The sequence below is a fragment of the Pelophylax lessonae genome (assembly GCF_965119305.1).
Source record: "Pelophylax lessonae genome assembly, chromosome: 7".
Lineage (NCBI taxonomy): Eukaryota > Metazoa > Chordata > Amphibia > Anura > Ranidae > Pelophylax > Pelophylax lessonae.
The window spans coordinates 170,576,480-170,592,181 of record NC_138774.1 but is presented as its reverse complement, the minus strand read 5'-3'; the positions used below and the strand labels follow the sequence as shown (position 1 = coordinate 170,592,181).

At 40.9% G+C, this 15,702-nt stretch overlaps 1 protein-coding gene across 2 annotated transcripts in view; it reads right to left on the bottom strand.

Annotated features, from left to right (window-relative positions):
* The window catches only part of ARHGEF9 (Cdc42 guanine nucleotide exchange factor 9), a 621,241-nt gene that overhangs the window by 54,943 nt on the left and 550,596 nt on the right, over positions 1-15,702 (bottom strand). For both annotated transcript variants that reach the window (XM_082263895.1, XM_082263896.1), the window contains one exon: positions 10,129-10,258. In XM_082263895.1, the coding sequence (XP_082120021.1) occupies positions 10,129-10,258 (130 nt within the window). The remainder of the gene's footprint in view (positions 1-10,128; positions 10,259-15,702) is intronic.

Sequence of the window (15,702 nt, the reverse complement as noted above, 5' to 3'; positions counted from 1 at the left end):
TAAAGCCAAAGTGTTTTGTTGCAGTCTGTGTTCCCATGGGAGAGTTTTTCCATTCCCGTTCTGTCTTAGTAGGACATGAGGATAAGACTATCTATTGGGGCTACAGACTACAGTAAAAAGCTACCAGGGGTTTTTCTCTACCTCCCTAAAAGATGTTTAGCTGGGGTTGGACTTTAAGCAGCAGTGTGCACAATCTGGTGCAGCTGTGCCTGGTAGCCAATCAGCTTCTAACTTTAGCTTGTTGAATTAGGCTTTGACACAAAAACATGGAAGCTGATTGGTTTCTGTTCAAAACTGCACCAGATTTTGTTCTCTCCAGTTTCAGTAGACCAACCCTTATGTGTCAACCTGATCATATTAAACAATGGAGATTCATCTTCTCAGCTACAATCAGGGTAAGAGTCAAGTTGTGAAAGTTCATATCTTTTTGGTAGCTGTGGAAAAATAGCTCCTGTTCTTGTTAATAACATGTCATATATTACATTGGATCAAACCTCTTAGAGCCTAAGACAGTGTCTAAGGTCATTAATGCTCCTTTACTCCCTCATGAGCTGGTTCTGGCCAGCTCAGTAGATTGCTTTAAAAAAGGACTGGATTATTTTCTAAATGTACATAATATAACTGGATACTAACATTTATAGGTAAAGTTGATCCAGGCAATATGATCTGTGGATCAGGAATGATTTTTTTCCCCTGCTGGAGCAAATTGGATCATGCTTTCCCTGGGTTTTTAGCCTTCCTCTGGATCAACTGTGGGTAGGTTTTTTTTCTTTTTCTTGGGAGAGTGCATGTGATCAGCCCAGGGCCAATCAGCACTGTCCAGACAGAGGGTCAGGGGGCCTGCATCCTGATAGGACAGCTCAGTGCAGTATGAAAACTCCTCCTACAAGCTTAACCAGAAACTGATAGAAGTCACAAGACTGTACTGCAGATGAGAAAAAGTATTTAGCAGTTTATATTTACTGAAATAATTACATTTTCATGTTCTGTGTACTGTAGGAAAAATATATAGTGAATGCAGGGTCTTTGGTTTAGTAACACTTTAAACAATAGTTTAAGCTTTTTAACTATCATACTAATTTCAACTAACAAACTTTTCCTCATACTGCTGTTTTTGGGTGGCTTAAAATTGTATAACCATTTTTATTACATACATACATACATACAAAAACCTTACATCTAGATATGCTCCAATCTGCATCACCTACAAAACGTTTAACCACTTAAGCTCCAGGCCTATTTCGGACACTTTTTGTTTACAAGTTAAAATCAGTATTTTTTCCTAGAAAACTACTTAGAACCCCCAAACATTATATATATATTTTTTAGCAAAGACTCTGGAGAATAAAATGGGGGTCATTGCAATATTTTTTGTCACGCGGTATTTGCGCAGCGGTCTTTAAAATGCCATTTTTTGGGGAAAAATTTTGAAAAATCACATTTCACTGCATTTAAAAAAAAACTAAACAGTAAAGTTAGCCCATTTTTTTTGTATATTGTGGAATATGATGTCACGCTGAGTAAATAGATACCCAACATGTTACAGTTTAAAATTGCGCACACCCGCGGAATGGCAACAAACTACGGTCAATAGAAATCTCAATAGGCGACGCTTTAAAATTTTTTAATGGTTACCAATTTAGAGTTGGAGTGTAGCTCTTTTTTTTAAATTATTGCTCACGCTCTGGCGATCGCGGTGATACCTCACATGTGTGGTTTGAACAGTGATTTCATTCGCGACTCGACTTCCATATACGTTTTCTTTCGTGTGCGAGCTAACGGCTAAAATTTTTTTTTCCCATTTATTTATTTTTTTTTTAACTTTATCACAGGTTTTTTAAAAAAAAATAAAAATCTGATCACTTTTATTGCTGTCACAAGCAATGTAAACATCCCTTGTGACAGCAATATGCAGTGACAGGTACTCTTTATGGAGGGATCGAGAGTCTAAAAGACCCTAGACCCCTCCGCTACACTTCTATGTATTCAAAACGCCGAAAATGGCACTTTTGAATACATTCGTTTTTTTGAATCTGCCGCTTTTAGCAGCAGAGTAACCCGGACGTGACGTCATGGGCGCCGCCTCCGGGTTAGGTCATCGGAGACCCGATCGAAGCCGCATCCAGCTTAGATCGGGACTCCATCCAGCCGACGGACATGCCGGCTGGGTGCTCGGGTCTCCCGGTGGGATGGGAGACCCAGGCAAAGCCGCGGAAAGCGGCGGGAGGGGGGGCATCCCCTCCCACTAGCCGGGGTAAAGATTGAGCAGCTCCCGAGCTGCATCAGTCGTTACCGCCGGAAAGCGGCCGCCAGCTCTAAACAACGGTACCAGGGTGATGCCTCTAGCTAGAGGCATCATCCCGGTATAACCCTGCAAAGTCAATATACATTACTTTGCGGTAAGTGGTTAAGCACCATTCTTTCTTTCACTACATGAAAAATTTATATTTAATATTAAAATATTAGAATATGTATTTTTTTTTTTTAATCTGGTGTTTAGGAACATTTTCAGCACACACTAATATCCTTGGGGTTTATTTACATTTCCTGAATGACAGAGAGGAAAGTCCTCATCCTCTTTTTTCACATAGTGGTTCCTTTTGGTTAAATAAAATAGGAAAGTGAAGGTATGACCTCTGAAAAGTAAGAAGCCTGTAATTTAGGAGTATGAATATCAATCAGGCAGCTCCACAGCTAGCGCAGGTGACAGCCACCTATCGGGGTCACCTCTGTTCTCCTATACAGTACAATGAAAACTAATCATCTCAGAATTGATATATATCCATTTTCTCCAATAGATTTACTGCTGGCTTTCAAAGGCCTCTTATAAAAATGCTTTAAATCTCACATAACTCATGAGAAATAATGATTCAAACCAGACTGTCCTATAAAAATGTTTTCACTAGGAAATAGCTTTTCTTTATCCGCGCATGATGATATATATTTTAAACTGACTTGAAAATACAACCAAAAAATACGGAGCAGTAAAATATATATTGCCACCTGCAACACAACTGACTGATGTCACTGGAGGCTCCGGTTATTCACTTTCTTTCTTGGGGCCCAAAAAAACATGGCTGACCACAAAACTAGAGGAATTAACTGACAAGAGATAGTGGTTGTTTATTTCATGAAAATATCCAACATTTAGGCCTCATGCACACCAGTGTTAATTTTGGCAGCAAATTTCAATTTAGTTTTAGTCTTAGTCTTAGGACTAAAATGGCATTTTAGTTTTAGTTCCATTTTAGTCTTCTGCAAGTGTTTTAGTTTTAGTCGTATTTAGTCGACTAAAACTCCAGTACATTTTAGTCGACTAAAACGTCCTACATTTTAGTCGACTATAACTAATTTTAGCCATCTATAATCGAATGGGTGTAGTTCAATTGTAATTTGTAATGCATTATTTAAGCATTTCTCTACAATTTCCAAACTCATTATATACTACTGCTGGTCCTGGAGTGAAAAATCTAATATGTTATTATTTATGGTATTAAGCTTTGAGCATGCACCAGTGTTCATTTTGGCAGCAAATTTCGATTTAGTTTTAGTTATAGTCTTTTGACTAAAATGCCATTTTAGTTTTAGTCGTATTTTAGTCATCTGAATTGTTTAAGTTTTAGTGGTATCTTAGTCAACTAAAATTGTGTTAATTTAGTCGACGAAAACGTTTTAGTCGGTTTTAGTCGACGAAATTAACACTGATGCACACTGGACGTTTTTCCAGCTGCTGTTTTTGGCATCAGACGTTTTTTTCTGCAACCAGTAAACTCCCCAGCATGTGTCCATTCACACATAGGCTGTTATCAGCAGTTTTTGTCAGAGGCGTTTTCTAGCAGGAAAAAACCCCCCAGAACTAGTGTGTTTTAAGAGGCCCTTTTCAGCTGTAAAAACGCTCTAACTCTGATAAAAGCTTAAAAACGCTGAAAAACGCCAAAAAAACTCAGCTATTCCACGTTTGTGGGAATATAATTTTGCTAAAAAAAAAGATAAAAAAACGCTACAGCTGAAAAAAGCTAAAAAACGCAGAAAAACGCTACTGCAAAAAAGCTGAAAAATGGCTTCTACAACTACAGCTTTCTACTGACGGTTTGATAACGTTCAATGTGCATGAGGCCTTATTGTAACAATGGTGTTCTGTCATCTTCTACATAATTGGTAAGCTGTATATGCTAGGTACCCACCTATGGATCTGGATTTTCCATGGGGACTCACAATTAACTTTGCAGGATTTCAAGAACATTATATATGATTTCACTCCACTTTTGCATTTTAGGATACAAACCTATCTTATTTTGTAGAAATTGGCAACTGTCTATGAACAAAGATAAACTCTAAAAAATGTAAAGTGGTCCTTGGGGCTTAACAGTGCAAAATATCTCTGCTATTGACTGATAAATCTGTATGTATTCTTAAAGAAAAGAATGCTGCACAGCCAAATAACAAGTCTGGTGATGAATCAGGTAAGTATGCATACAAAATGTGCTGCAGCTACATTATGTAGCTATATGTAAAAACTGCAAATACTGTAGATGTGATATCAATAGTTCATGCAGTCTTTAGAGGTCCGAATATATTATATTCATCACAAAGATAATTAGCCTGTTTAATGCGTGATTCTGAAGCACACAGTATATCAATATGAAGTTCAAACACCTCAAATTGCACATGCAGTTCATCACAGTCATTATCACAAAATTATCATAGATATGGATCATAAATGCAACAATTTGGATAGTCAAACTGGTGATGAGTCCGTAGTGCCTTAGTACCTTTCTACATATATCAGTGGACATACTGTATGCTCCAGTGGTCTCACATTTTGGCATTGGTGATGAACATTATAATTGCTCTTGGCTTACCACTTCCCTCCAGCTCCACATAGCAACTTATACACTGCTCAAAAAAAAATAAAGAAACAATATTTAATTGGAGTATAGCATCAAGTCAAGTAAACTCCTGGGATATTGATCTGGTCAGTTAAGTAGCAGAGGGGGTTGTTAATATGTTTCAGCTGTTTTGGGGTAATGAAATTAACAACAAGTGCACTGGATGGGCAACATTGAGATGACCTCCAAAACAGGAATGATTTTACAGGTAAAGGTCACTGACATTTTTTTTCCCTACTCATCTTTTCTGACTGTTTTCAATAGTTATGTATTTGGCTAGGATCAGTGTCACTACTGGTAGCCTGAGGCGATACCTGGACCCTATAGAGGTTGCACAGGCAGTCTAACTCCTCCAGCATGCCACATCAATGCGTAACATTGACAGAAGGTTTGCTGTGTCTCCCAGTCACAAGAGCATGGAGGAGATTCCAAGAGACAGGCAGTTACTCTAGAAGAGCTGGACAGGGTCGTAGAAGGTCCTTAACAGCAGGACTGGTATCTGCTCTTTTGTGCAAGGAGGAACAGAATGAGCACTGCCAGAGCCCTACAAAATGACCTCAAGCAGGCCACTGGTGTGAAAGTCTCTGACCAATCAGAAACAGACTTCAAGAGGGTGGCCTGAGGGCCCAACATCCTCTGGGGGGCATGTGCTCACTGTCTGGCACTGTGGAGCTCAATTGGCATTTGGCAATCTGGAATTGACAGGTCCGCCAATGGTGCCCTGTGCTTTTCACAGATGAACGGGTCTGGAGAATCCAAGGAGAATGTTATGCTGCCTGTATTATCATTCAGCATGACCGGTTTGGTGGTGGGTCACTGATGGTCTTGGGACGGATATCGATGGAGGGACACACAGACCTCTACAGACTAGACAAAGGCACCCTGACTGCCATTAGGTATCAGGGTGAAATCCTTGGACCCATTGTCAGACCATACGCTGGTGCAGTTGGTCCTTGGTTCCTCCAGGTGGACGACAATGCCCGGCTTCATGTGGCAAGAGTTTGCAGCCAGTTCCTGGAGGATGAAGGAATTGATACCACTGAATGGCCCCCACTCTTGCCTGACCTAAATCCAATAGAACACCTCTGGGACATTATGTTTTGGTCCATCGGACATCACCAGGTTCCACCTCAGTCTGCTCAGGAGCTCAGTGATGCCCTGGTCCAGTTCTGGGAGGTAATACCCCAGGACACTATCCATAGTCTCATTAGGAGCATGCCCTGACATTGTTAGGCATGCATACAGGCACATATAGAGGCCATAAACTACTGAATACCATTTTGAGTTGCTGCAATGAAATATCAGTAAAATGGACTAGTCTGCTGCATCATTTTTTCACATTGATTTTCGGGGTGTCCATGCATTCAGCCCTCTGTAGTCTTTAAGTCTGCCCTTTTATTTGACCTATGGTCTAACAACACATATTTATCTTACTGATCAACTTTATCTATTAATCTATATAGGTTAACATGATTAGTAATACAACGTTTCAATGTCTGCCATGTGTTAAAGGTTTATTTGCAAAACATTTTTATATATTATGTATATTATGTGTGTATATATATATATATATATATATATATATATATACACACACAATGAATATAAAAAGTCTACACACCCCTGTTAAAATGTCATGTTTCTGTGATGTAAAAAAAATCTGACATAAATAAATAATTTCAGAACTTTTTCCACCTCTAATGTGATCTATAAACTGTACAACTCAGTTGAACAACAAACTGCAATCTTTTAGGTGGAGGGAAGTAAAAATAAAAATCTAAAACAATATGGTTGCATAAGTGTGCGCATCCTTAAACTAATACTTTGTTGAAGCACCTTTTGATTTTATTATAGCACTCAGTCTTTTTGGGTATGAGGCTATCAGCATGGCACATCTTGACTTGACAATACTTGCCCACTCTTCTTTGCAAAAACACTCCAAATCTGTCAGATTGCGAGGGCATCTCTCGTGTACAGCCCTCTTCAGATCACCCCAAAGATTTTCAATTGGAACTTTAATCTTCTTCTGATGAAGCCATTCTTTTGTTGATTCAGATGTATGCTTTGGGTCGTTGTCATGCTGAAAGATGAAGTTCCTCTTCATGTTCAGCTTTCTAGCAGAAGCCTGAAGGTTTTGTGCCAATATTGACTGGTATTTGGAACTGTTTCCCTCTACCTTTACTAAGGCCCTTGTACCAGCTGAAGAAAAACAGCCCCAATGCATGATGCTGCCACCTCAGTACTTCACTGTGGGTATGGTGTTCTTTTGGTGATGTGCAATGTTGTTTTTGCGGATTTTCCCACATGCTTTTGGGAAACTTCAGACGTGTTTTTGAAAAATTTAGCCAGGCCTGGATGTTTTTCTTCGTAAGAAAAGGCTTCCGTGTTGCCACACTACCCCAAAGCCCAGACATATGAAGAATATGGGAGATTGTTGTCACATGTACTACACAGCCAGGTCTTGTCAGATATTCCTGCAGCTCCTTTAATGTTGCTGTAGGCCTTTTGGCAGCCTCCCTGACCAGTTTTCTTCTTGCCTGTTCATCAATTTTGGAGGGACGTCCAGTTCTTGGTAATGTCATTGTTGTGCCATATTTACTCCACTGTGTTCCATGGTATATCTAATGCCTTGGAAATTCTATTGTACCCTTCTCCTGACTGATACGTTTTAACAATGAGATCCCTCAGATGCAGTTTTCTGTAGGATGTGACTAAGAAAATCTCAGGAAAGACCTACTAGAACAACTGAACTTTATTTGGGGTTAATCAGAGGCACTTTAAAGAGGCACATTAAATGATGGCAGGTGTGTACTGATGCCTATTTAACACAATGTTTGAATGTGATTGCTTAATTCTGAGGGTGCGCACACTATGCAACCACATTATTTTAGTTTTTCTATTTTTACTCCCCCTCCCCTTCCTTCTTGAGTTGTACAGTTTATAGGTTACATTAAAGGTGGAAAGAGTTCTGAAATTATTTATCTTTGTCTCATTTTTTTTACATCACAGAAACCTGACATTTTAACAGGGGTCTGTAGGCTTTTTATATCCACTGTATATCCTAACCTAAGGCTCATTTACAGGGATGCAGAGGCCCATACAGTGTGAAGAGCTGTCTGTTTAGGTTTCCTGAGCAGCATGAATCTGCATGCAGGCGCCCATATTATTCAATGGAGATACAGGGGCTCTATTGTACACACCCAAGTTTTGACAGACATGCAGGGATAGCTGCCTGGCCCCGACACTGTGTGTTTTGCCGCAATGGTAACATACAGTATGTCACTGTACTGTATGTTGTGGTGCCATGCATTCAGAACAGCACCTCAACAAACACAGTAAGTGCCAAGGGGTTTCCAATGCAGCACACCAAAACCTACATGCCTTGTACTGTGGTGCACTGCATTAAAAAAGGTGCAGGTCTCATTTTTTTCTGTTGCCATGCATTGGTACACCAGTTTTACAATCCAGTGGCAATCTTCAATGGTCAATGAATCCCAAGCTCTGTGCTAATGAATTTGTAAATTAATCTTTATTAGTCTTGACTATTGATATGGGAGGGCAGAGCACCTTAGCATTGGTCATAAACAAATCAAAAATGAAAAAGATCCATTTTTGAATTGTCTAGTAATCTGTAACAATCAATCAAGTATCAGATTTCACAAGCAGAAAAGGAATAAATGCTACCCAATGGTTATTACAGGCTGGTACTACATTTTAAAGTAGAACATTAAAACTTTTCACTTTGGATAGCATGATAAAGGGAGGGTTCTAACCCCTGTAGGGTTTAATTTTGTCAGCTGTGTCTAGTGTTGAGCGAACACGGACTGAATTATTCGGGTCCGTACCGGATAATTGGATTTTTGTTACCCGGACACGGACCCGAAAACTTTACTGTATGTTCGGGTTTAAAATCCGTGTTCAGTAATTTTATTTCCTGTTTTGTATGTAATGGCGTGCTTTTAATGGCGGGCTTTCAACAGCCAATCAACAAGCGTTTAACTGGTGTGCGCCAACACAGCCATGCCTACTAATGTATTAGGAGCTGTGATTGGCCAGCTGAAGCATATGACCCAGGTCTTTATAAGCTCGAGAGACACAGCGCGGTGCTTCAGTCTGCTGTAGTGTAGGGAGAGAGCACACATCATAACGGTGCTGGCTGCTGCTGATTAGGGACAGACAGGGAAAAACAACATTGTGCTGAAAAGAATGCAGGGACAGGTCGGAGTGTAGGCAGGGAAAGATATTTGAGCATTTTAGGGACAGGCTGGAGAGATTAGGCAGGGAGAGATTAGGAGACACAGGACAGAACAATCATCCGTTAGCGATCTACATCGATTTTGCTGTGTGGGGGGTGGTGCAGTGAACGATCTTTTTGCCCTCACTTGAGCCCACTGAGGAGGAGGAGGAGGAGGGAGAAACAAATATATTTTTATCAGTCTGTTGTGTGCAGCGTTCAGCTATATTTTACTACAGATTGCTGTTCTAATCTGCTATTTAAAAATTACAAATTTAAAGGGGAAATTTTTTTTTAAGAGCACTTGCCATGCTCTTAACTACATTTTGCTGCCATTTGCATTGGTTTTTTAGAGCCATTTTAGTGCCTGAAAGTTCGGGTCCCCATTGACTTCAATGGGGTTTGGTGTCCGGGTAAAGTTCGAAAGACTTTTTTTTCAAGTTCGGCCGAACCCGCCGAACACGGACATCCAGGTGTCCGCTCAACTCTAGCTGTGTCTCATTGGGGAGATTGCCCTTCATTTTCTGTCCCATGGGAAAAACAGGAAGTGGGAGGAAATCACTGCAAATTAAGAAAATCTCTTGGGGACCCCCAGGTCACTAAAACCAATGTCCCCATTGGAAGATTTTCCCTCTATTACTGTTCTGGGGGAAAACCCAAAATTTGTGACTTTCATTTACTTTCACTTTCAAAGATAATGATAAACAGGATAAATAGAAAGGGTGAATCCCCCAACTAGGGTACAGACTGCAATGAAAACCTTGACTGGTATTCTAATCCATCTCCACTCTATCCAAAACTAAAAAAGAAAAGTTTTGCGTTTAGGTACACTTTAAATAAAAAGCATTATTTCGTTTAATTGCCTGTTTTCACTCACATATTTGAATCATTATTTGCAACAAAAAAAAAAAAATACATAAGATAAACACTCAATAAAGGAAATAGGATGATAATAACGGCCCTATAATAATAATCCCACAAACATTTAAAACATTTTTTACAAACCTCCCAGTCCAGAACTGATGCTTGCCACTGTGCAATTTTGTCAATATTTTCCAGTCTCCTCTTTCGCTCATTGATCTGTTGGGTGACATTCCTCATGACAGCAAGAGCAGCTGCCACATACCTGTAATCACTGTGGACACAAAACAAAAAACGTATTCAGGAATGAGATATACAATGTTCTTTTGGTGCAAACAAAGGTTCAGACATAAAATAACTAGAGACTGATAAAATGTCAATGCTGGACAGATGTGCAAAATTTAGTATTGTTTCTGTACATCACACTAGCTGGAAACAAGAATACCTAAACATAGATCAGATGCCCAAAAGTCCCAAGACCTTATCCTCTTGGGCAGAATGAAAAACACTGATTTTCAAGGAAATTTTCATCATTTAATGTCACTGAATGCAGCTTTACTTCAGCCAATGTGTCCATGCACACTGTGGCACATAGAATCCTATTTTACAGCAGCACCCAGGAGCTTAAAGAAAAAACTACCCAAACCTGCGTTTGGAGAGGAGCTTACTGATATAATTTATGCACATAAATACGAGCGTATGCACGTACATTTATTCTAGCGGCTAGAATAAATGAATATTCATTTATCAGCCAAAACATGCATTTTTTATGCTGGATTTTTCTGCAAGCTCCTGGCAGAAAGATCTATCCTAGAAGGGAGCACTTTAATATGCCCATGTGCACGCAGTCTAAAGCTGCTAATATTCATTTTTGTGTGAAAGAGGTATGTGATCTTCCTGGTTTTTATTTTCAAGTGCAGAAGTGGTTTACCTTTCCTAAAGTGGGGATAAGCTTTAGTACCAGTTTTTGGTCCCTGATGTATTCAGGGTTTGAACTTGAATTGGGGTCCCTCCCAGAGAAGAGTTACATGTTAATACAAAAGAGTTACGTGTTAAGCCTAATACAAGATCAGAAAATTGGACGAAAAATACTGCTTTGAAATCTATAGTACGATATTCTGATCTTTAGTACACAGCTTTCGAGAGACGATCGCTAAAGTTTATCTGAAATTATCCAAAGGGACAAACACCAACATTTTTCTCATACGATACCAGGTCATACGATTTTTGTTTAGTTAGTAAAGTATTTGTCCAAAATAAATTGGAAGCGCAAGACTATGCATGCTTGGAAATGAAAGAATATGTTACAACTCAATACAACACCATAGATCACTTCCGAAGTTGTATTCTGTCGTACAAGAATTTTTGTAAGTTTAGTAACATCTTCATTTTAGATATAAGAATAGCATACAAGAAAAAAAAACAGATTATCATTTGTCTGATATTCTCATCGTGTGTACGAAGCTTTAGGCATCTTGTATATTTATCTGTCTGCTGGCGGCCCTAGCTGTCTGCTCTTGGCTCCCAGGGATGGCTTGTATCCCAGTTGCTAGGCAACTGGACTCTCCCAGAGGTTACTGGCTGCTGCCTTGTACCTTCCCTGACTTCCGTGTGAGCTGTGGTGTAACTAGTCTGGCCACACCCCCCCCCCAGCTATTACAATAGTAAATGGCCCAGGAAGCATCTCATTTAAAGTGCCCCAGCCTGTGCCTCTGCGTTTGTAATAGCATTTCCTGCTGAGCAACTGCACCTGACTAGATTGTTTACCCCTGTTGCTGACCTTTGCTACGTTCTTGGATTCATCTACTGCATGCCTTGACCTCTGCAAAGGTACTGGATACCTTTACTGTCTGCTGTTGTCCTAACCTTTGCTGCGATCTTGGATTCTATTATTGCCTGCTCTGACCCTTTCTGTGTTACCTGGCTCCTCTACTTATGGCTGTTAGTTATGGCTTAATTTTGCTAGATTCATGGATTATGCCTGCTGCCAGCCACCAGTCCCGACTCCTCCAGAGTGCCTTCCATCTTGTTTCACCCATCACTCTACGTCTACTCTCTTGGGCCTACTAGCAGCACTCTAAGCCACATTCTAATTAGGTAGTTTCTTGTTTTAACTCCTCGGGCAATCATTTACTGATACGCCTGCTTGCCTTATGGGAAGAGGGGTTGCTAAAAGAGAACCTTTACTCACCCGCATCTTGCTCTGCACTTGGACCTTACATAATGTGTCAATGGCTGTCAATCAGCTGTCTTTATCATCACTATTTTGTAGCTAAAAAAATAATTCAATACTCATGTGCAAGTTGCTGGCTTTCATTATCTATCTGCACAGAAGGTAAGGATACATCTCCCCAATATGGATACAGGCAACAATTAAAAAAATCACTACATTCTAGCTCTTACTAATGAAAGTGTAAAAAAAAAAAAAGTTCTGGCTGTAGTTGGGCTTTAATGTAAGTTGCTAGGTAAACAGAATTGCCCAAGTGCCTAATTCCAGAATTACAAACAAAAAACTGTAGGTTATGTTCAGCCAAATTTTAGTTCTTCAACCTGCTCAGCCATGAACTTGCATATCATTTTTATCTCTCAGAAATATCAGTTCTGAACTGCCACTTTGCTGTGGAGGTGGGTTTGCCATAGAAGAAACTAGTCATACTCCACATTATTAGGACACTGCAACATGACAACCCAAAAACTGCACTAATAGTCTGCCTTGAAGAAGATCTTCCAGATATCCCAAAGCTGAACATCAGTAACGTTTAGGGCAGTCACAGAGTAGCTGTGCTCTCTTCTTTAACAAATGCCCTAAGAAGCCTTACCAGTGAAAGTCAACTGTTACACTGTGTCAGGCAAAGATATATTATTGACATCTATGCCACCAATGGACAAAACACGTTGAGGCGGATGTGAAGTCAGATGCTAGATGTAACTGGAAATATCAAGTATTTGGTTGTTTGGGATTAGTTACTGGATATGTTAGCTTTTATAAAGAACTTTTATGTGAGTAGTCATTTGTTATAAAAAAAAATGCTATTTTTAAACTATTGCACTATGGAGATTGATTGTTTTTAACTACATATGGTGATGAGCAGAGAATGGAGCTGCACTACTGACTTAATCGGAGAAGTAACTGGAGAAGAATAAGGCACCGGATGTGACCTGGCCTGTGATTTATGACCTACTTAGAAATAGGAGGTCGAACATATCTGGTGAGCAGTGTTTGAGCACTGCCCATGCTTAAACAAACTGGAAAGAAGGTGATTTGTTTTTCACAGTCATACATTGACTTTTATGTACTTTCACAGTGATTTGTGGACTTTATTATATGTTTAATGAGAAATGTTGTTTAGGAGGAATGAGCACATTGGGTCATGGGAGTTTATTGCTCTTGTCTCACTTATGTGATTGATTGATTTATTTATGATTGTAGGATGGTGTAACATAGGTCAGAAATATTGGATTTTTCTTTCTTTTCTTTTTTTTTTTGTGAAACGACAATCTCTAATCCAGAGGCAGTGGGTAACAAAGTCAGTTTTTCTGCACAATTTGGTCTGTGAGTGCTATGAGTCCCCGTAGGGGGTTTGAGATGAGGCTCCCCTCAGCAGATAGGACATATGGTTTTCTATCCTGTACCAGGATAGAGCTAGACACCTCACCACTGACAACATGGAGCTGAGATCTTGGCTGAATTCAAAGTACCAGATAATAAAGAAGTGCTTTAGATTGTTCAGAGCTTACTTCAATGATGCACAGAGGAGCTCATGGCTGCAGGTCTTACTAGGAGTCAGCTAGAAGATGCATGAAACTATTGAGAGAGTTAGTTCTGTATGGGATGTGCTTTACTTCCTGGACTGCTGGAACCCATATATCTGTATTGTCCATGTAGCTTTCTGGACAATAGGACTCCACTTTCCCTCCCCATTATCTGCAACTGCTGCCTGGGTGGTTCTGAAGTCAGGACACACAGCCCTCTGAGGACTGTGATGTGCCTGTGACAGACCTGTGCCTTCTGGACCACCTTTCCCCTTGTCACTCTGTCTGGGCTTAATCAGCTGAGGCTGCTGTTGACTGGCGAGTCCATTAACCTTTGCTGTGTGCCAGGAATGTTGCCCTGTGCTAAGGACTTAATTCTTTCTAAATGATCAGATTGCTGTCCTCTACTAAGGATTTAACCCTTGCTGTGTGCTCACAGTACTGCCCTATGCTGTGGACTTAACCTTTGCTGTGCCAAATTGCTTTGATCCCTTGTCCTTGCTTCCCCTGTGAACTTATCCCTGCCCCACCCACTGTTGGCCCCATTTATTATGGTCACTCCTGCTATTTGCTTGTGTTCTACTCCACCCACACCTCTGTCACAGATGGTGATATAGATTTATGTATTTGTAGCACCCTACAGGTAGGTGCTAGGCAAATGTATAGTGGGCCTTGTCTGCCTAACAGCAGGGCCATGATTTATTTTGCCAGGGTGTCATGGCTTCCAGGTGCGCCTGCCGAGAGGGGAGTCTCCCCATTGGTCCCTGTGAGAGGCTTCTCATAGGGCGGTGGAGGAAACCCAATCAGGGGACACATTCAGGCTTGTAACTACCCCAGAAGGCAGATTATGCCGCAAGGGATTCTGGCAGTGGGTATAAGTTTGTGGGAAGTGCGTGACTGGGTGTCTTTGGCGGAAGCAGAGTCCCAGGAGGGAGAGAACGGCTGTCTCTCCTCCTGTTTGAGGAAGAGGATGAGGATGTCTCAGGTGCTGCATGAGAATCCGGAGAGTGCCGAGTTGAGCTGAGGGGGATCCGGTGTGCCGAGAACCCGCGGAGAGCGAGAGGGGTCCAGTCCCAGGAAAGCCTACACAGGTCGTGAGTACTGAGGATTGCCCCTGGGGGTCTGCCTGAAGTGTTAGAGAGGACCACTCCGGAGAAGGTTCTAGGATCCAGATGTCAGCTAGCTGTAAAAGAGGTACCTGGGTTGAGGACCCTGAAGTGACAGAGGGGGAACCTAGTCAGGGGACCCTGAAGAGTTAAAGGGGGCAGCTGCAGTCTGGGCCCTAAAGAGACAGTGTGCAGTGTCTTAGTTGAGAGTTGCAGCCATACAGGATTTCACAACAGTTTACCTCAAGCCAGTGCGAGGCTGGAGGAAGAAGTTAGTGACTTTGCAGTACAGCAGTGTTCATAGCTCATTGTTCTACAGTCCTGGATCTTCTGGACTCAAAGTCGAAGATCTAGCACTTCTTTCAAGTTACGGTGTGTTCTGAGCATCAGTGAGCATTGGCTGGCGTCGGCTGGCATCAAGACAGCATTAACAGACACTTTCCTGAGAAAGTCGCCAGTTGTACTTAGTTGAGCCTAAAGGAGCATCCCACTCATTTCCTTCTCCCATCCCCTTAATTACAATAAAACAACAAAACAAAGATGCCGGAGTTGTTCATGTCTAAGTTATCACACCCAGGGTCGCAGCTCACATGGGTTGGAGAGGTAACCGGAAACAATGGCACATCAGGCCCAATGCCTGGAAAACCTGCTAAATATTTATAAACAAAAGCTCACAGGGACAACAGGAAGATTTTACACAGACACCAACAAGAATTTACCCTTGTTGCCCAAAGACACTATCCAATGTCAGCCAGTAGGTGATGGTTACCTAGTAACAGAACAACTGGCTGATGGATAATATGTCAATGTTGCATTTAGTCTCTTTTGGAAAGTAAGTAGGCGCCACCAGCTCTTATTA